Source organism: Pelophylax lessonae (genome assembly GCF_965119305.1).
Source record: "Pelophylax lessonae genome assembly, chromosome: 1".
NCBI classification, from domain to species: domain Eukaryota; kingdom Metazoa; phylum Chordata; class Amphibia; order Anura; family Ranidae; genus Pelophylax; species Pelophylax lessonae.
The window spans coordinates 615,289,977-615,312,851 of record NC_138768.1 but is presented as its reverse complement, the minus strand read 5'-3'; the positions used below and the strand labels follow the sequence as shown (position 1 = coordinate 615,312,851).

At 40.7% G+C, this 22,875-nt stretch overlaps 1 protein-coding gene across 1 annotated transcript in view; it reads right to left on the bottom strand.

The window, feature by feature from the left end:
* The window catches only part of CFI (complement factor I), a gene marked incomplete at its 5' end in the record, with an annotated part of 70,958 nt that overhangs the window by 9,889 nt on the left and 38,194 nt on the right, over positions 1-22,875 (bottom strand). Inside the window, 6 exons of the mRNA XM_082243586.1 lie at positions 2,066-2,175; positions 4,291-4,326; positions 5,468-5,497; positions 5,852-5,890; positions 10,428-10,475; positions 20,928-21,035. Of these exons, the coding sequence (XP_082099712.1) occupies positions 2,066-2,175; positions 4,291-4,326; positions 5,468-5,497; positions 5,852-5,890; positions 10,428-10,475; positions 20,928-21,035 (371 nt within the window). The remainder of the gene's footprint in view (positions 1-2,065; positions 2,176-4,290; positions 4,327-5,467; positions 5,498-5,851; positions 5,891-10,427; positions 10,476-20,927; positions 21,036-22,875) is intronic.

Sequence of the window (22,875 nt, the reverse complement as noted above, 5' to 3'; positions counted from 1 at the left end):
TAGTTTAGTTCTAAGTCTATCTTCTGTTAGCCATGGGGTACTTCCTGAGGTGTATTACCATATTTAATTTATCATTACAAGCTGGGTTAGTGTAGCCCCCCGATTCTTTTGTGAAGACTGAAGAGAAGAAATTATTTAACACTTCCGCCTTTTCTCTGTCCTCTGTGGCCATATTTCCTTGGTCGTCTTCTATGGGGCCAATGTGTTCTGGCCTCGCTTTCTTACTGTTTATATACTTAAAGAATTTCTTGGGGTTCTTTTTACTCTCTTCCGCTATAAGTCTTTCGTGTTCTATTTTAGCCGCCTTGATTTTGTCTTTACATTTCTTATTACACTCTTTGTAATGCTTGAATGCTACCAATGACCCCCCCCAGTCTTGTATTTTTGAAGGCCTTTTCTTTAGTTTTAATATGCATTTTTATGGTGGAGTTTAGCCACTCAGGGTTCAGTTTTGCTCTTTTAAATGTATTTCCCTTTGGAATGCACTGGCCAATCCCTTTGTTTAGTATGCTCTTGAAGCACTCCCACTTTTCCTCCATGTTCTTTGTTCCCAGGGTTCTATCCCATTTGATATTTTCTAGCAGAGAGCGCAGTTTTGGGAAATTGGCTCTTTTGAAATTCAGTGTCTTTATATTACCCTTGTGTTTCCTATTTCTATGATTAATACTGAAACTAATTGACCTATGGTCACTGTTTCCTAAGTTGCCCCGTATCTCTATATCCGTGAGCAGGTCTGTATTGTTGGTAATCAGTAGGTCTAGTACCGCATTGTTTCTTGTCGGTGCGTTCACCATCTGACCTATAAAATTGTCCTGCAAAACATTTAGGAACTACCGAGCCTTAGCTGAATGCGCGGTTCCTTCTGCCCAGTCTATATCTGGATAATTAAAGTCCCCCATTATAATGACATTTCCCATCCTTGCTGCCAATCTTATCTGTAAAAGGAGGTCCGCCTCCCCCTCCTCCCTCTGGTTGGGGGGCCTATAGCATACGCCAAATATTACCTTCCCTATAGTGCCTTCCCTTTTAAGTTCTACCCATAGGGATTCAGCCTTGTCCATAGCTCCATTATTAATATAATCCCTCATATTTACCTGTACACTGTTCTTAATATACAGACATACCCCTCCCCCTTTTTTACCTTCTCTATCCCTGCGATAAAGGAAATACCCCTGAATGATCGCCATCCAATCATGAGAGCTGTGGAACCAAGTCTCTGTTATCCCCACAAAATCTAAGTCTTCATCAAACATCAGCAGCTCCAGCTCTCCCATCATGTTGGTCAGGCTTCTGGCATTGGTATACAAACCTCGTAATTCTGATCGGTTTCATAATTAATGTCTGAATGTAATGCTATTTCTATTAACCCATACAATTCCACTTAACCAAAAAACGGACTTCGAACATTTAAAGTTTTAAATGATTGCCTACTTATCAATTTAGATATGAATTATACAAAAAGTCTATGGCTACCACCAATTTCTTCTTTGTATAATTTATAATTATAATATATAATTAATAGTTATTGGGTGCAGGGACCTTCCATAATTATTGGGATCCCCTTATTTATAAAATTTAAGAGCTCTTTGTTCCACATACTTTATTATTTATATAACAGTTTAGATATATTTATGTTCCTTCAACTACTCTCCACATCTGGCTTGAAAAAATGTAAATGATCTGGACATCTGGAACCCAAGGTGAACATCTGAATTGTACTAATAAAACTGAGCTTAGAAACACTACATACTCTAGTACACGTTCCTTATATGGTCATCTTTTATATCCCACCCAATTCGTACAGTATAGCAATTAGTCATAGCGGTTGTCTGAGCTCCATAAGTGTATTGATTAGCAGCAGACTCAGTCCAAAATGATGTTCTGCTTTGTGGATCTGTGACATCTGGCTATAGATCTTAGTAACCACACATAAAGAGTCAGGCCATTTTTTCTGACTTTAGACTGTAGTTTATGTTAATACCATTTTCAAATTGAAAACAACTATTGCATTGGATTTGCATTGTGTATACATGTGAGCAGACAACCAAAACTTTATTTTAGTTACCTGTTTTGCTTTTGTCCCTCCAACAATTCTCTTAAATCTCTTTATTTCAGATTGTTTTACCGGAATCCCACAAGACACACTGCTAATACTTTCTTTTATAAGCTTTCTCTCTTTATGGACATTAAGGAAAAAATAGAGCATGTTTTAGGACATTAAAATTGGTACATTGAAAATACTAATTACAGTAAATGCAGAGGCGATCTAGTACAAATAGGTGACAAGTGACTTGGTTTTTTGGCAGTCACTATATATATATATATATATATATATATATATATATATATATACAGGGCTCGAGTCCTGCAGGAACGCATGGGAACGGCATCCCCGCACTTTTTTCACAGCAGGAACGCCGTTCCCATTGGCAGCTGCGTCCTGCAGGCACGGCCGCTGTTAAGGAGGAACCACAATCCCCCGCTGTGCAGCTATTTAGAAAAAAAAAATGTCTCCGGGCCAGGCCCCTGTGTTCCGTGAGAGCAGGGACATAAGTGGACTATTTTTTCTGTTTCGGGTAGGCAGATTAATCCACCGCAGCGCGCTACACAACTCCAGCCTGGTCACCAGCTTCTTCAATGTGAATCGTTGGTGACAGCCTTGGAACGCTGTGATGGATTAATCCGCCTACCTGAAACTGATAAAGTAGTCCACTTCCTGCATCCGTGGAACACAGGGGTCTGGCAGGCACTGTGAAGTGTGAACGGTCAGGCATTGTTGAGACCCAAGGGAAAGAAAAGGGGCAGGGGTGGTGTTGGAGTCCAGGCTAGGCTGTTCATGTGAGCTCACCTGAGTGACAAGCAGTGTACTGGGACTAGTGAGAGACGCCTGGTGCCTGCCCCCCCCTCCTACTCTGCTCAACCCTCCTCTCCTCTCTCTCCCCCCTCCTCTTCTCTCTCCCTCCTCTCCTCTCCCCCCCCCCTCCTCTTCTCCCCCCTTCTCTGCTCCCCCCTCCTCTCCTCTCACACCCATGCGATCCAATTCATGTTGGAACTGACTGTTCGCACAGCGATATGCGAACTGATTTGGGGGTGTCATTAACTTTGTATTGACACCCCCTGTGATTCGTATATGGCAGTGTGAACTGCCTGCGAGTTGAATGCGATGCAGGAACCCGCAGTGGATTTGCAGGGTTCCTGCATCGCATATATGTGAACTGGGACTAATACCAAGCATGTGTGGAGTGACACATCTGAGGGGCATTGCTGTAAATTAGGGTACACTAGTTTTGCCCTCTGAAGAGTGAACCACAATGGATCACTTTTCAGAGGGTGTTTTCTAGGTGGCAAGGAAGCATTATGATGCCTCCTCACCATCTAATTTAATCCTTAAAAACCTGCACCACCTACAAAGGTTCCTCCTAAAATCAGGACCCCCCACCCCCCTTCCTTAGTGCATTCACTCAGCGGAAGGTGGTCTCTGGTCACCAGAGTCCCCCCAACATCAGAGTTCCCGGTATTCTCCTTTACATCAGTCTGCAGGATTCCCCCTTACAGTGCAAGGGGGAACTCTGTGCACGCTGATGTGAAGGGGAGCTCTGATGTAAAGGGCAATGCTGCAGACTTTGATGTAAGTGGGACCTCTGATGTAAAAAGGAATGCAGTGGACTCTGATATAAGGTGGTCTCTGGTCACCAGAGCCCCCCCTCCCCCCTTATATCAGAGTTCCCCTTTAGAACATGATCTGCAGAATTCCCCTTTATGTCAGAGTTCCCTTGCACTGTTAGGGGGAATCCTTCAGACTCTGATGTAAGGAGGAACTCTTTGCTGGCTGGGTTATATTAACCTTACCTTCGTGTAAATAGAGCAAGATGGCTTTTGACTTTTGTTTAACTTAAACACATTGCTAATAGTGCTATCACATGTTTATAATTTAAAATATTGATATTTGCACTGTTTACCACAAAATACGGGCATTTTAGCTACTTTTTTGCAATGTCGAGGGGGGGGGGGGATCCTGGGTGAGTTCCCACACTTTTTTTCCCAGGACTTGACCCCTGTATATATATATATATATATATATATATATATATATATATATACACACACACACACAGTACATACACACAATATATATATATATATATATATATATATATATATATATATATATATATATATATATATATATATATATACACATACTCTACATATAAGAACAACAAGACATCAAACAGACTTCCTTCATTGTCTGTACAGATGAATAACAAAGACCATATGCAGTTCACTTACCTGCTTCAATGTCAAAATTTACAGCATTAACAAGCTCTGCACAGAAAAAAGAGAATCAGTTAGCACAAGACAATGATATCAGAAAAAGGAACCATTCTTTTTGCTATTCTGCCACTTAGGCATGTTCTTGCAGATACCAGAATATAATATGGGCAGCACAATGGCTAAGTGATTAACACTTCCACCTAGCAGCACTAGGGTCATGGGTTCTAATCCCAACCATGATACTACCTGCCTGGAGTTTGCATGCTCTCTCTGTGCCTCTCTGTTCACCCTGTGTTCTCTCTGGGTTTACTGCAGTTTCCTCTCACGCTCCAAGGACATAATACTGGCCCTTGTATGTGTTAGAATGAATGTGAGTTAGGGCTCTTTCACACGGGCGGTCCGATCAGATCCGCCTGTCAGTTTTTTAGGCGGATCTGATCGGATGCCCCATTCAGCTCTATGGAGCAGCGGGTGTCAGCGGTGACATGTCCGCTGACACCCGCTGCCATCCGTATCCGATCCTGTCTGTGAAATCCGGACGGATGGAAACCCTATTTTCCATCCTTCCTGGGGATCGGATCGGATCAGATGGGATCGGATGAGAGCGGACAGGCGGTCCGCTCTCATCCGATTCCCCATAGAGAGCAGTGGGGGCTGTGACACCTCCCTCTCCGCACTGCAACCGGAGACGGAGCTGTCATCCGCCGGCACGGATCTGCCTACGGAGGCGGACCGTGTGAAAGAGCCCTTAGGGACCTTAGATTGTGAGCTCTCCTTGAGGGCAGGGACTGATGTAAATATATATGTAAAGTACTGCGTAAATTGACAGCACTATATAAGTACCTGTAATATAATAAATAATATAATAAAATTAATAATATCCCCTGTGTGCAGAAAGCAAGCCTGTGGCTCCCAATTCCTTGTTTCTTAAACTGCAGGTTGTTTTTTTTTAATTAGATTTTTATTTTATTAGGAAAATAAAGGTTAAGTTTACAAATCAAGCAGGCCTATAATAAAGGTAAGAAATAAACAACAACAGAAGAGTACAGAGCTAGACGATATTATATATTTAGGTTATGCATATATACATACATATGTTCATCTATCTTGTATAAAATAAAATAGAAATGTTCGGCTCCAGGTTCATTAAGCAAAGCAGCTTGGTCCCTGTGCCAGAGCTGCATTTACCTACCTGTTTTCTTGTCTTGTGGGACACGTGATTCTGAAAACCAGTAAAAAATTAAACGTGTAAAACAGTTGTTCTCACCTGTAACCTTTCTCTAATCCTTAAAGTATATGTAAGCCAAATAACTAAAATGTCATATAATGTTAATGTAGAAAACAACTAAAATGTTTTTTTTAGGCCCACGATTTTAGTTGCACTAGTTTTTAATAATCTGATCTTCCAGGTGATATCTGAATAATGCCAGCTGCAGACAGAAACTGTATTTATTGCAGAGTGTCCTTATTTTTTATTATCATAAGTAAGATTACAACAAACCACCAGTTGTACATATTGCAATATATTAAGAAAGACAGCCAAGTACATATAATATTTGCTGAAAATTAATATTACCACCATCTTCGTTATTGTTAACTTTTTCTGATCCTTCCCCTAAGGTCAAGAAACAAAAAGTTAGAAAAAATATTGCACATAACATCAGCCTTTCAAGAATAATCTTGGTACCTAGCACAGAGAAAAAACATTGCGCTATACCTAAAGTATAATGTAAGGCCCACACTGGAAACACAGGCTGTAATTTTAGCTTATGAAAGTGAAAAGAAAATAGCATAGTTACAGAGGCTAACCAATCAAGAAAAGGACTTGATCATGTGGCCTTTTAAAAGGCCAATGGAACACTGCTCACATTGGGCTCAGGAGCGGAGCAAAGTATCAGAACATGATGTATTTCCATTCAGGATCAAACTTGGAGGGACCACTGCTTGTTGTGTACAATTATCCCTTTAAGCAGATGGGTTGGGTTTAATAAACCCTGTAAGAATGTAAGACTTGGACAGCCTCTCAAATGATCATCAGCTAAAAGCCAGGAACTTGGCTGGTTTGATGCTGGTAACAGTTTCATTCTACTTTATTTTCATTACCGTTTCCAAGCCTTCCCCTGAGTTTGCTAAATGCTGTACTTAGTATGGAGCAACTGCTTTCTTAACAATATCAAAATTATGATAGAACACAACCCAATTTTTTTCTGTGGCAAAAGTCAAGATATTCTTTTCTGTTGGGTTGTAGTCCATGACTCCGAAAGGAAGGATCCCTCCATTAATTTTTCTATTGTTACAGGCAAGACTCTGCTTGTGCACTGGATGTTCTGGTTAATTTTTCTGATGGCAAATGTCTGTACATTTCTATATAGAATCCACAAGAGGGACAACATTATTAGCATGATGCCACCTGAATCCTAATATTTTCCCCATAGGTATAAAATAAAAATACATGTCTGCAAGAGAAAGATAAGTTCAGGTCAAAGCAAACTTGGTTATCACAGTAGAATCAGCGATGGGAGGAGATCTCCCCACTGGGGTTACGTGACGCAAAGGGCTAGTGGGGATGAAATTGTCATTTACTTTATATGAGGCAGTTGTATCATTTCATATAAAATTATAATAAAAGATGTAGGGCTAAAAGTAAACCCATGATTTGCCTATTCATTTGACAGAATTCTAACATTATACAAAGCACCATAGGCATATTTACAGCATAGCTAAAATCTTACATTGCAAAATTTATTTGGTTTGGTTATCCCTGGCACTTTCTGGTCAGTGATTGCTTAGGTTTTCTAGATGCACTTTGGGAGATTGATGTAATCAGACTTTCTGTCCCTAATTTATTCAGGGAATCCTAATGCATGACCTGATAACATCAAGCTCCCAAGAAGCATCTGGATGAACTTGGTAACTTTTTTCTCCTTCTAGATGTCCTCAGTCTGATGACCTCTGAGACCAGGTCCTCCGGGGCAAAATCCAACCTGCGACTGAACAGTGAAAGGAGAAGCAGCACAGTGAGGAACTCCTCTCTGTCTCTCTGCTTTCTCTTCCTATCAACATGCTTTTTGTCCACAAATGAACTTCTTTTACTGCTTATTACACTCACATTCTAGCTGTAGGAACTGCAAGAGGCTAATACCATTTCATATGCTTACACTGTGTTTATTTGTAAAAAAAGAAAAAAATAAAAACTTTTAATGATGATGTATTAATGGTACATAGATGTGTTAGGGGATAGTAACCCCTCTGTTTTTTAAGCACATTTAGAAACTGATTTAATGACTAAGTATGCTGCTTTTTTATCGTTTACTCCTTGCCTGTGTTCCTATTTAAATTGGTGACATGATCACTGTCCCATGTTTCCAGTTTCAGGACGACTCCATTCTATTACAGCATCACATGGAGCCATCCTTGTATACAGAGACTAGAATTGTGTCTCACAAAGCCCCATAGCCTAGGATGGCAAGGCATTCCCCTACTACTAAAGATAGAAAAAAGATAACACTATACTAGTGTATCTCCCCGCGCCTCGGAAAAGGTTTTGATTAAATATAAGATAAAAGGTTAAAAATATGTGTGTAATTAGTGAGATATAAATATAAAAATATATATTGTGTGGCAGCAGCTGTAGATTTAAAATGGATGATAGAAAAATAGCCTAGGCTATATACAGCGCTTGCCGCAAAAAAAAAACAATTATCTTAATGTATGTGAACAATGTTGAAAAATTATCTTTACAGTAGAAGTGAAAATACAAATCAATTAAACATATGAAAATTAATAAAAAGTTCCAAGAAATTGATAAATAGATAAATAAGTCTTTTCTGGTGGTGATCAATATATGTGAATAAAATAAATGTAAAATTCAATAAATAAAGTATTTTCAAGTGGTGATCAGGTGCAAAGTGCTTCGTGCTCAATAAATAAAAGTTTGTGACTTTCGTGACGTGAATTCCTCTTTTCCCGTGGCTTATGGTAGAAATAAATGACTTACCAGAATTATTGGGTCATATGTGCTGTATAGCACTAGGACCTACAGCGCTTGGAGGCCGTTGAGGCCGGATTGGGGATCCCCTTTGTGGATGATCCTGGTGGGATACAGGTTAGTTTCCTCCTTACCCGATCTCGATCCTCAGGATATGGGGTTAAAAGAAAGGCTCCAGATAGTGTATTATCCTTTTAAAAGTTTATTCATCAAATATTCATAAAAATCGGAGCGAAGAAAGACTCAAACTCCAAGTTTGCAGGCAAAGAAACCGCTTACAAACACCTCCTAGCAGAGTGGCGAGTGGAGTGTTCCGGCTTGCGTTCCACGTGGTGCGTAGCGTGCTGACGTGCATTCCATAACCTTGACGCGTTTCGTCACTTCCTGTGACATTTATTTTATTCACATATATTGATCACCACCGGAAAATACTTATTTATCTATTTATCAATTTCTTGGAACTTTTTATTAATTTTCATATATTTAATTGATTTGTATTTTCACTTATACTGTAAAGATAAGTTTTCAACATTGTTCACATACATTAAGATAATTGTTTTTTTTGCGGCAAGCGCTGTATATAGCCTAGGCTATTTTTCTATCATTCCACTACTACTACCTTCTCCAAGTTTTCAGACTGACTCGAACTGACCACTGTCCACTATTAAGTATTTCATCTAAAGACCAGAAGTTTGTGGAAACATTACTCAGAGAGCATAAGTCAGCAGCACTGAAAGTTGTAAACTGAAAGTGCTGGGGTAAGAATTTATAAAAAAACGCTGGAAAAGATTTATTTTATTGTGCTTAAAGTGCTAAACTAAAAAATGTTTAGGATTTAATACTACTTGATCTTGTGTATTTTACATCTGCCTGGTGTTTATGTAAGTAAAGCAAATGACCAGTTGATGAATCTTCCAAAATGCCACAATCCAATAATCAATAGAAATGTGTAGGTGGTTGTGTGAATTCTCCACAGTTCCTACAGCTAAAACAGTCAGTGTTTTAAAGCTCATTTATTAAATAATAATACATTGTAAATACTTGAATATCCAAAGCCTGGTTACAAGTACACCTGAAGCTGTCCATACACCTTACAATCAGATTTTTAGAACCTCTTTTAGATGTAGTGTAATGTGAGGACCTACCTGACTAAATATACATAAATTGGATAGTTTAGCAATGCCCCTACACTACATGTAGTTTCTATCAAATCTGAAGGGGATTGTACAATTAGGTTTTAATGTGCGTGGCCAACTTTAGGGGTCACTGCAACTTTTCTATCAACATGATGGTGAAGCAATTGTTGGTGGTAAGTTGTTGGTGGTGGTAATTCCTTTAGTTTGCTTTTGTGATTCAAAGCTGGTTGCAGGTTGTTAACATTGTCTGAAAACTGCCAAGCTTTAAGGCATGGGTGTCTAACCTTTTGGCTTCTCTGGGCCACATTGAGTGTAGAGAAATGTTCTCGGGCCGCATATAAAATATATACTATTAGTTAAGGTATATAAGTAATAAAGCGCCGCCGTGCCCCCTTCCCGTGCTGCCACCCCCCCCCCCCCAGCACTAATTTAACACAACTAGTAGATGATCCCCTCCGAGGCTGCCTCTGTGGCCGTCCCCCCGACTCGACTTCCTTCCTCCCCAGCAAAAAAGTAAATAAATTGTCAGGGGGCAGTGGGCCGCATTGCCTGTGGTTCTGGGCCGCATGTGGCCCCTGGGCCACAGGTTGGACATGCCTGCTTTAAGGGAAAGCTATGGATCTTGATAGTATTAAAACAACATAAAACAATTAAAAAAAATTATTATAGACTTAAAACATAGTTTCCAATAATTTACTAATGTATGGATAATTACAGTCGTAGAATAGGACTTGTGGCACAAATTTAGCATTTTTTTTAAAGTGTCCATTTTTACCAAACCATCAGACTTGTACATACACCATTATGTGAAAGTTAACTTATATAGTGTATATATATATGTGTGTGTGTGTGTGTGTGTGTGTGTGTGTGTGTGTGTGTGTGTGTGTGTATATATATATATATATATGTAATATCTACAATATTACTATGGTATACGATATATACTATAAAATACTATACAGTATATTGGTCTGCACCCACAAACATATACCTAGACATTTACATTTCCAAAAGAAAAGCATAATTACCTAAACGACCGTCACCTTCATTATTTTCCTGATTTTCTGATCCTTCAACTTAAAAAACATAAATTATTTTATAGTCTTTTTTCTACATTAAATGTTGATTTTGCTTTAAACAAAGAGAAAAACAAAAACGACCCATTTTCATTTGCTCCAGTGTTATCTACACCAGTACTAATAACTTAGTCATTTGAACCCACAAAAAAACCCCTCTCCTCTTTTCAGTTTTGTATGGCATAAGCCAAAGTTTGACCCCTAGAAAAAGACTATATTGTATTTTCCAGGACCCCATAAATTAGGGCTCTGCTTGATTGATTGGTGGATGACCACACCTTAGCTCTAATGGTTGGGCATTAAGGCTGCCCATCATATAAAGTTGCAATGTTATTTACAGATTTATTGTGGCAAAGCGAGCCCATGCCAAAGTCTAAAATGGCAGTCTGGGACAGATTTTGGAGGATATAGGCACACTAATGATGCAGGTGTGTGCTGCATTCATATTAGAGGTCAGGGCTCCACCCTCCTGGGGGGGGGGGAGAGGTGTGTGAAGGGAACAGAGAGAGGTGCAGGACAGGACAGACAGAGGCACAAGCATGTGAAGGATGAAGCTGCAGGTAGCTGCAGGATAAAAGTGAAACTGACAAAGGTACAGCATTTTGTGCACGCGCACTGGGATTGTGTGTTAGATTGTCTGGAGAACCAAGGCGTGATGTTTAATCTGTGGAGCTGCGATGGGAGCCACAAGGCTGAAATTTGGTCTTTTGTTGTATTGATGGTGAGATCCCCCTGCGTAAGAAGATATTCATTTGTGAACTTTTGCTTTCCTTTGTTTAAATAAAAGTGGGCAGAAAAAGCCCTGAAACTTACTTCTGCCGTGGAGTAGCTCACTGTGTTGCCCTACCAATGAGCTACAAAACCCCCAACTTGTTACACTATTTATCAAAGAACCTTCAGGGCCCCGATGCAAGAAACCATGAAGGGCCACAGGGACCCTTGGCCGAGGTCTTTCCCTTCAATCCTGGGGCTCTACCCACTGATCCTGGGGCCCTTTACTCTCGTTGCAGGGGCCCTTTATCACGGTCCCACAGCGGGACCCTTTCACAAGTTCTGCAGTGGGCCCCCTTCCTGCCACCACGGTGGTGGAATGCCAGGGCCCGGTCTCAAGTGTGACCTTTGCGATCCTGTAAGTTCACCCACTGGTGTCAGTAGTTTTTATTTTTTGGTATATTAATTGTATTATTTTTATTATTTTATTTTTTTACAATGTCACTGACTATGACTCTGTCCATTCAGGAAAGGAAGGAGCTGGTAAATTTCATATTTACCAACGTCTTCCTGGTTCTCTATTGTGACACATGAGGGAGAACAGTGGGGGGGGGGGGGGGGAACCAGAGGAGCACACAGGGGCCCAGAGACAGCAGAACACAAGTGAACTGGATAGGAGGAGTGGCGGGGGCAGCATATAGAGGAACCAATCTCCTCCATTTTCCTCCTGCAGCTACAGGAGGAAAAAGGATGACAGTTATTTCTCTACATGCTGCCACCCTGCCACCCTTTCTATCCAGGTGTTTACAGGGTAGCTGCGCAGCCCCCTGGAGCATGGGGCCCAGTTGCAATTGCGGCACAGTGGTGTAGTGGTGGGCGGCACAGTGGTGCAGTGGTCAGCACATTCACCTAGCAGCAAGAGGGTCGCTGGTTTGAATCCCAACAATGAAACCTGGAGTTTGCATGTTCTCCCTGTGCCTGCGTGGGTTTCCTCCAGGCACTCCGGTTTCTTCCCACACTCCAAAGACATGCTGGTAGGTTAATTGGATCCTGTATAAAAAATTGGCCCTACTGTGTATCTATGTGAGTTAGGGACCTTGGATTGTAAGCTCCTTGAGGGCAGGGACTGATGTGCAATGTATATGTAAAGCGCTGCGTAAATTGACAGCGCTATATAAGTACCTGAAATAAATAAACCCCTGCAACCCCTGTAGTTATTCCCCTGCTATCTATAGCCAAACTTGTTGAGAGTATGAGCATCTGTTCACTTCTATGTAGTGTCCACACAATAATTATAAAAAAAATGACTCATACAGTCAGATTGTAGCATTTCAGTTTCCTCTTTTATTATACTCCCACTCATACATATCTCAGGATGAGGTACCTTTGCATACCAGGATAAAGTCAGTGGTTTGTTGACTAGTATGTCCTGGGAGCAACTGTCTGAAAAGCTACTGAAAATAGGCAGAAGTGTTCACTTAAAATGCAAAGTCCTTCTTTTTAAATATTCGAATGTTACTTACAAGTGGACTGTGGAATGGGGTCTCCTCTGTGTTACAAAAAAAGCCATTTGTTTTTGACTATTCGGAACTGTAGGCAGCCGACATACCCTAGGTGCCTTGGTAGTGAAATCCCTCAGCTGAAGCGTTCAGGGTGTGAGACAGTATTTTTTTTTTGCTTGTGCTTGATGGATTGGATGATGGATGTCAGCAGAGCTTCACCCCATTCAATAGGCTAAAGATAAATCCTAGGCAAAGTGAAAAGCCTGTTTACCTTTAGTTAATCTATCCCAATATGTCCATTTCTGCTTCAGTCCTGTACTCTACTTCTACTGTTGTCCAGTTATTTTTTTAATCATTTAAAAGGCATTTCTTTTGCCAGCTTTTAACATAAAACTGGACATTGTAGTAATGGCTGTGGACAAGATGCAGTTTAATAGTTAACAACAAATTCTTTTGCCAAAGCTTTACAGGCATGTTAATTGCCTCATGCAGCTGATTAGTTTGTGATTTTAGAGCAAGAGTCATTTAACCACTTAAGCCCCGGAAGATTTTACCCCCTTCCTGACCAGGTCCTATTTTGCGATTCGGCACTGCGTGACTTTAACGGACAATTGCACGGTCGTGCGACGCTGTACCCAAATGAATTTGACGTCCTTTTTTTCCCACAAACAGAGCTTTCTTTTGGTGGTATTTGATCACATGTGCAATTTTTTGATCTTGCGCTATAAACAAGAAAAAGCGACAATTTTGCAAAAATAACAATATTTTTCACATTTTTTATATGAAATTCCCCAAAAAAAGAATGTAAAAATCTAAATTTTTTAACATTTTAGGCCCAATTTGTTTTCTGCTACATATGTTTGGTAAAAAAAAAATAGCAAACGCGTATTTTGATTGGTTTGCGCAAAAGTTATTGCATTTACTAACTAAGGGAAAGATTTTTGTCATTTTTTATTGCTTTTTTTGTTAACGAGTAATAGTGGTGATCTTTTTTTTTTTTTTTTTTTTTTTTGCGGGACTGCAACATTGCGGCGGACAGATCGGACCCTTGACTGACATTTTTGACACTTTTGGGGGTACCAGTGACATTACTACAGTAATCAGTGCTATACATATGCACTGTTACTGTAAAAATTACACTGGGAGGGAAGGGGTTAACTTTATTGGAGAAGGAGGGGTTAAGTGTGTCCCTAGGGGCGTGCTTCTAACTGTGATTGGATGTGGCTAGTGGTGTAACAGCAAAGATCAACGGTCCTACATAGCAGGACTGTATGATCTGTGCTTTTACACAGGGAAGAATGACAGGCGGCTTTGTTTACATTAGCCGCCTGCCTTTCTCCCTCTCCACCCGACGATCGCGAGTGACCGGCGGACATCGGGTCCGCCGGTCACACGCGCGGGCTTCTTAGGGTATGAGCGGGGGCGGGAGCGCGCCTCCGTCGGCGCGCGCTCGCTCCCTATTGGCTCCCAGACTAGTGACGTGCCGATACCTCCATTTTGTCTGGGAGGGGCTGACCGCCGCCGTATATAGTCAGCGGCGGCGGCAATTGGTTAAAGAGTCATTAGTTTAGTTTTGCACGCCCCCAGGAACACTCCCGCGAACCACCGTACAGGTATGGCGATTCGCGCAGCCGAGCCAGCCTGCTGCAGTATATATGCAATGGCCAGTCGGCAAGTGGTTAGGCAGCGGGCCGTGTTGTCTGCGTCCTTAACATCCATGAGTCATCATGGTAGTTATGTTACTAATTTTGTTTCATTATGGAATTTGTTTAGTTTTGTTTCAGAATTAGTTTAGTTTTAAATAGTTTTCGTTAAATTTTGTTTAGTTTTCATTCAAATTTGTTTCATTTATTCATTTTCTATTGAAATTCTAACTTTCTAAAATGATTTGAATTTGGATCGGATTCGAAGTCTGTGTGAATAAATAGCTGGTTGTTAACCACTTCTGGACCGGAAGGATTTGGCCCCTTAATGACCAGGCCATTTTTTGCGATTTGGCACTGCGTTATTTTAAGGGACAATTGCAACGCTGTACTTAAATAAAATTGATGGCCTTTCTTTTCCCACAAATAGAGCTTTATTTTGGTGGTATTTGATCACCTGTGCAATTTTTATTTTTTGCGCTATAAACAAAAAAATAGCGACAATTCTGGAAAAAAAAAAAAAACAATATGTTTCACTTTCTGCTATATAACACTCCCCAAAAAAAAAAAAATTAAATATCAATTTTTTTCATCCTTTTAGGCCAATTTGTGTTCTGCTACATGTTTTTGGGAAAGAAAAATCCCAATAAGCATATTTTGATTGGTTTGCGCAAAAAGTTATCGCGTTTACAAACTGGGGGAAAGATTTATGTCATTTTTATTTATTTATTTATTTTTTTTACTAGTAATGGTGGCGATCTGCGATTTTTAGCGGGACTGCGACATTGCGGCGGACAGATCAGACCCCTAACTGACGTTTTTGACACTTTTGGGGGGACCAGTGACATTACTACAGTAATCAGTGCTAAAAAAGATGCACTGTTACTGTAATAATGACACTCGCAGGGAAGTGGTTAACCCAGAGGTGATCAAAGGGATATTTGTGAGCCTAGGGGGTGTTTTCTAACTGTGTGGGGCAGGAACTTGTGAAATGAACACAGAGACCTATGATCCTAAATAGGAGGAACTATTGATCATTTGTGATCAACTGTGATCATTTCAGAGAGAACAACAGTCTGCTGTGTTTACAACAGCTGACCGGTGTGTTCTCTCTCAGCGGGGAGTGATCGTGGGAGCCCGGCGGAAATCCCGGCCACCGGCCCCATGGATCAGCATCCCCGCTGCCTAGTGGGGGCAGGTGCACACCGCTGGTGGCATGCGCATGCCCCCAGGAGCACTCCCGCGAACCACCGTACAGGTATGGCGATTCGCGCAGCCGAGCCAGCCTGCTGCAGTATATATGCAATGGCCAGTCGGCAAGTGGTTAGGCAGCGGGCCGGGTTGTCTGCGTCCTTAACATCCATGAGTCATCTGTCAGCAGGCTTCCCCACTGTCACATGAATGTAAAGAACATAATGCTGGCAATTTCCCGTCAATAGAAAAATGTTAAAAAAAAAATTGCATAGGGTCCCATCCCCATCCATACCAGAGCCCTTGCACCCCCCCCCCCCGCCCCAAAACACCTACCCTCCATGTTAAGGGTATGTGGCCTGGTATGGTTTGGGGGGGGGGGCTCACTCTTCTCGCTCTTCTTTCCTCCTTTTCTGACCTGCCAGGCTGCATGCTTGGATAAGGGTCTGGTATAGATTTTGGGGTGGACCCCACACTCTTAAAATCCATACTAGACACAAAGGGCCTGCTATAGACTTGGGGGGGACCCTATAACATTTTTTTAAACATTTTTCTATTGCCGGGCAATTGCCGGCATTCTTTTCTTCACATTTGTTTGTCAGTGGGGAAGCCCACTGACAGATGATGATGAGGATGCGGGCGGTCGGCTTCCTGGCCCGCTGCTTAACAACCAGTTATTTCTTCACACAGAATTCAAATCAGTCAATTGTTTTTTGACCGTTCTGAATTCTAATCTTCCTGAAAAGTTTGAATTCATTAGAAAACAAATAAACAAAACAAATTTTAGCTGATTTAAATGAAATTCATTACTATTCGTTACTATTTCATTCAGAGATTCGGATACATCCGAATATTCGTTACTCAATCTCCGCTTAATAAAAAATTTGTTCGAATTTGTATTCGGCCTGAAACGAATTGCACATGTCTACATCAAACCCACATCATAAAAAACTATCAATATATGCTGCATTACTTGCTGTTCATACTCACTATTAGATTTGTTTTCTGTATTCTGCAAAAAATCTAGTTGATCCTGCTGCTCTCTATCTCCACCTTCTGTTCACGTCCCAAATTCAGCTGGGGACTTTTTAGCTGTAGTGGCAGCTCTGCACATGCTCAGTTTTTAGTGAGTTTCTATGATGAGAATTTCCTCCCCATCACATCTGAGCAGCCCATGTGACTATAGCATCACAAAAGTGGGCATATACACAGTGGTAAATGACAGCCCACTCTCTCCCCCCTCCTCCATGCAAACTTGCCAAGCAAATACAATATTACATCTTGATTGATGGAGGCTTCACCTCCCTGTTATTCTAAGAAACAGGCTGAAGGGTTGCTGATGGGGTACTCACCTATAAACCCTTCCTCTAGATAAATCTGTACTATATGGAATAATTACTATCACCCTTATTAGGATCTATGATGACAGATCTTTGTTATTCATTCTAATTTATTTTTCCAGCCATCTAATGTCCTCCGTATAGTTTACCCTCTTTGAGACAGAAGATATACCCTCTCCCCTTCTTTTTCTCTCTATTTTTTATAATTTTTTTCCCTCCTATTTCTTGTCCCCTTTTCTCTCCCCCCTTCCCAGTCCCCTTTTTCCCCCGTTTTTTTCTCACAGTATGGATTGAGACCTGTCACCCTTGGCTCAGCTTTTTTATGGAATCCGTCACGTGATTCACTTGGCTATGGTATTGACAGCCCTCTATCCTGCATACTCTTTTGATGAAGCACAAAATATGGGAATACGTATCCTTGTTCCCATATACAGTGCCTTGCAAAAGTATTCGGCCCCCTTGAACTTTTCAACCTTTTGCCACATTTCAGGCTTAAAACATAAAGATATAAAATTTTTTTGAAAAATCAATAACAAGTGGGACACAATCATGAAGTGTAATGAAATTTATTGGATATTTCAAATTTTGTTAACAAATAAAAAACTGAAAAATTGGGCGTGCAAAATGATTCAGCCCCCTTAAGTTAATACTTTGTAGCGCCACCTTTTGCAGCAATTACAGCTGTAAGTCGCTTGGGGTATGTCTCTATCAGTTGTGCACATCGAGAGACTGAAATTTTTGCCCATTCCTCCTTGCAAAACAGCTCGAGCTCAGTGAGGTTGGATGGAGAGCGTTTGTGAACAGCAGTTTTCAGTTCTTTCCACAGATTCTCGATTGGATTCAGGTCTGGACTTTGACTTGGCCATTCTAACACCTGGATATGTTCATTTGTGAACCATTCCATTGTAGATTTTGCTTTATGTTTTGGATCGTTGTCTTGTTGGAAGACAAATCTCCATCCCAGTCTCAGGTCTTTTGCAGACTCCATCAGGTTTTCTTCCAGAATGGTCCTGTATTTGGCTCCATCCATCTTCCCATCAATTTTAACCATCTTCCCTGTCCCTGCTGAAGAAAAGCAGGCCCAAACCATGATGCTGCCACCACCATGTTTGACAGTGGGGATGGTGTGTTCAGGGTGATGAGCTGTGTTGCTTTTACGCCAAACATAACATTTTGCATTGTTGCCTAATGTTCGATTTTGGTTTCATATGACCAGAGCACCTTCTTCCACATGTTTGGTATGTCTCCCAGGTGGCTTGTGGCAAACTTTAAACAACACTTTTTATGGATATCTTTAAGAAATGGCTTTCTTCTTGCCACTCTTCCATAAAGGCCAGATTTGTGCAGTATACGACTGATTGTTGTCCTATGGACAGAGTCTCCTACCTCAGCTGTAGATCTCTGCAGTTGATCCAGAGTGATCATGGGCCTCTTGGCTGCATCTCTGATCAGTCTTCTACTTGTATGAGCTGAAAGTTTAGAGGGACGGCCAGGTCTTCGTAGATTTGCAGTGGTCTGATACTCCTTCCATTTCAATATTATCACTTGCACAGTGCTCCTTGGGATGTTTAAAGCTTGGGAAATCTTTTTGTATCCAAATCCGGCTTTAAACTTCTCCACAACAGTATCTCGGACCTGCCTGGTGTGTTCCTTGTTCTTCATGATGCTCTCTGCGCTTTAAACTGACCTCTGAGACTATCACAGTGCAGGTGCATTTATACAGAGACTTGATTATACACAGGTGGATTCTATTTATCATCATTAGTCATTTAGGTCAACATTGGATCATTCAGAGATCCTCACTGAACTTCTGGAGAGAGTTTGCTGCACTGAAAGTAAAGGGGCTGAATAATTTTGCACGCCCAATTTTTCAGTTTTTTATTTGTTAACAAAGTTTGAAATCCAATAAATTTCGTTCCACTTCATGATTGTGTCCCACTTGTTGTTGATTCTTCAAAAAAAATTACAGTTTTATATCTTTATGTTTGAAGCCTGAAATGTGGCAAAAGGTCAAAAAGTTCAAGGGGGCCGAATACTTTCGCAAGGCACTGTATATGTATTAAAAAGATGTTTAATTAAATCTAATATTGGCTTTGTGCCTCTATTATTATGTCTCTTCTTCCGTTTATTGTTTAGAAAAGTAATGTTGTTCAATTTATTGGAATTGTTTTTGATAAATACATGTCTAAATTGACTATATCCATACAAGATAGACACTGTATGGGTATTGTCGCTGTATTGTACGAATATAACATCAATATACTGTCATTATATATCTTTTGCTACACGGTTGTTGTAATATGTGGGCATTTCACAGATCTAATCTAGCCACCACTTTTCACCACTTTTCCTTATTCTGCCCGTGGGGACATGCAGGCACGGACTGGGAGCGTTATCTGGTTTGGGGACGAGTGTGCGGTCTCCTCATAGGTCAACAGGTATTCCTTATGGCATCACGTGTTGCCCTATGGCTGTAGGAACTCGGGCATCCCTTGTTTCCCTCGTTTAGCACTGCGCATGCGCCGCTCCTCTGCGCATGCGCAGTTCGAGACCGGACCCGGCGGACGTCACCTCCGTTTGGAAGTACGTGGCCGGGTTGGAGCCGGTATTTAAACTTTCAATGACGGCGTCAGTCCACGGGGATGCTGTGAGGGGCGGCACATACAGGCAAGTTTCAAATGTCTACTCTGGATGTATTGATATTAAGGGCCACTAACTTAATCTAATTACGATCCATTGTATATGATTCAATCACAACTTTCTAATCGATCCTCCTTTTCTTACATACTTTATAGCATGATAAACTTTCCTAGTTTTTGACAAGGACTACAATCCTTAAAGGGAGCACTACCCATCTCCTGAGCTCCTTTCTAATACTGTGTCATGGGATTGACTCAGACATCTAACTGAGATTATCAGTTTAGATGAATATGTAAGTAACTCGGTCATATATTAAATCCATCAACTAATACTAAAATTGTACAGTTAGAGAAAGGTCCATTTCCTATATACACATATTTATATCTTTGCAGCTCTATAATCTTACAAACTACTGGGGCTGGATTTCTGTATGCGCCCACCTCTCCCCGTGGCCTCCTTCCTATTATATTTTAATGATAGCAGGATATATGATATGCAAACCAATGATCTTATCAGGTGTCCAATGAGGTATAACAAATATCCTCTCTTCTCTTTAGTAGACTCTACTTAATGTGTGGATGATTTTCTATTTGAGATCTTTCCCACATGGCACCTTACGCTGTATCTATGGATCTATATATGGATGCAGCATGTATTATAGCACATTCACGTCTATATATATACTTCTTTCTACTTAATATCGGCTCCCGCACTCGTCCCCCCCAGGGTATCTGTGTTTCCCGATCCTATTCCTGCATGGCACCCTGTGGTTAAATTCGGACTTTTGGGTGAAATCCCAATTGGTGTGGCTTTTGATGGGTCTGCATGGTGAAATGCTCACATAATGATTGTCTTTGTACATGAACTGTATCTAACACATGTTTGTATTTTGATACAGTATCATTACGACCATATTTTCAGCAGCTATACGCCCCTGAAGAATCATTTGGCGAAACATGTTGGGCGCTTTTTTGTGGATAACAGCCGGGTGATTCTCCGGACAAGTCACTTAACTCTAACTTAATATGTATATGGTCTATTAACACCTTTGAATTTTTCTATGCAATGTATCCAATTTTTTCCTTTTTTTTTTCCCTTTATTTCCCTTCACTTGTATTGTGGTTGATTTTATACTTGTATTTAATAAAGGCTAAATGTTTTTATATCTAATTGTGAATTTCTGATCTCTACTTGGTACCCGCAAAATCCCATTTCTTGGTCCTCTAGCCCTCTCCAAATCTCGCTACGGCGAGAGCTCTGAGGTTTCAGAGCAATGTCGTTTTGAATAGTTAGCACAGGGACGTTGGTACCATTTTCTACATTATCCGTTATCTATTTTGACTCCCATATAGACACACCTCAATCTATCTAAATATTCAAATACATTATAAACATTACTCAAATTACGTTTGTGGCATTTCATACCTTTGCAATTGGCTTCGTCCTCTCCTTTGAGGCAGTCCACCTGACCGTTGCATTTATAACGATCTGGAATGCAGATGTCTGATGAACAGTGAAAACCTTTTCGACACCCTAAAACAACATTACACAAAATGTTGAAAATAGGTTACTTAATGTGAGAAATAAGGTAATCATGAGTGCTGCAAACTCATCAACTCAATCAGGGATATGTGGTCACATGCCAAGGGGATAAGCCTCCTTCTCAAATAATCACCCCAAGGCGACACTTGACACAAAATCTTTGTATGTAGCATAGTAGGTAAAAAAATGCCAGTCTATATACCATAATGTACTCCCACCAACTACCAGACAAGCTGCCTTTCTCTTTGGTATGTAACCACATATTCCTGATTGAGTTGATACCCAAGGCCAACTACTATGAGGCTTTTTTTTGCCACCACTCCTGTCTTGGGCAGTTTTGGGGATTCCCTCATTGGATGCAGTGCTAAACATATGATGTGTTATATACGCTTTTGGTCTCTTGATGAAGCAATTAAACTGTGAAACATGTTGAGACATTTCCCTGCGTTTCTGGACCTATTTTTGATCCAACATTTAAATATTTGGTTTATGGGGCTAAGCAGGAACAGAGCTTTCTCGTGGTTATCCAGCCAATTGTTATTATGCAGTTTTTTTTAAGTATTGATGATGTGAAATAAAATTCTTGTGCTTTTAAGGTTGTGTGTTCCCCTTTTTTTCTGGGGTTATGTTTGGCACCTTAAAGTCCTTTTTTTCATATTTTGAGTCAGGATGTGGCTCTAATTTTAAAAAACTGTGTCCATTATCTGTACATGCCGTATACACTTACGCTTGCATTTTTGATACTGCAGTCAGCAGCTTTCAATACCCTGGACTTGCACCCTAATTATGTATTTCTGATTTTTCCATACACCCCTTATGGGCTATTATGTTTAAAAGCAGACAGGAGCGCAATTCCAAAAATTTGCTTTGATAGGGACGTTCTGGTGGTTATTTAGAAGGCTAGGGCCATATTAACGACTTGCCGAACGCCCATAGTAATATTACTGCGGCAGGGCAGCTCGGCTGCGCTCAGTCACACAGTACTACGTGACTGGAGTGCATGTGGTTTCGGAGGTGCGTGCCGGGAGGAGCGGCGGTGATTGCCGCTGCCCTTCCGCAATCCTCCAGGAAACAGAGAGAAGATCCGCCTGCTTATGTAAACAAAGCAGGCGGATCTTCTGTGAGACAGGCAGGGACAGATCAGCTGCGATTTGTCTGTGCCTGTCACAGAACCCCCCCCACACACACAGTTCGTAAACATATTAGGCATACATTTAACCCTTTGATCACCCCTAGTATTAACCCCTTCCCTGCCAGTGTCATTTATACAGTAACAGTGCATATTATTTAGCACTGATTACTGTATTAGTGTCACTGGTCCCCCAAAAGTGTCAAAAATGTCAGTTAGTGGTCCGATCTGTCCGCTGCAATGTAGCAGTCCCGCTAAAATTCGCAGATCGGCGCCATTACTAATAAAAATAAATAAATAAATAAATAAAATGTCCAAAAATCGATCCCATAGTTTGTAAACGCTATAACTTTTGCGCAAACCAATTAAAATATGCTTTTTGGGATTTTTTTTTTACCAAAAATATGTAGCAGAATACAAATTGGCCTAAACTGATAAAAAATAAAAATTTTAAAAAATTTTTTTTAATGGGAATGTTTTATAGCAGAAAGTAAAAAATATGGCGTTTTTTTTCAAGATTGTCGCTCTTTTTTTGTTTATTGCGCAAAATCTAAAAACCGCAGAGGTGATCAAATACCACCAAAAGAAAGCTCTATTTGTGGGAAAAAAGGACATCAATTTTATTTGGGTACAGCGTCGCACGACCGCGCAATTTTCTGTTAAAGTAACGCAGTGCCGAATCACAAAAAATGGCCTGGTCAT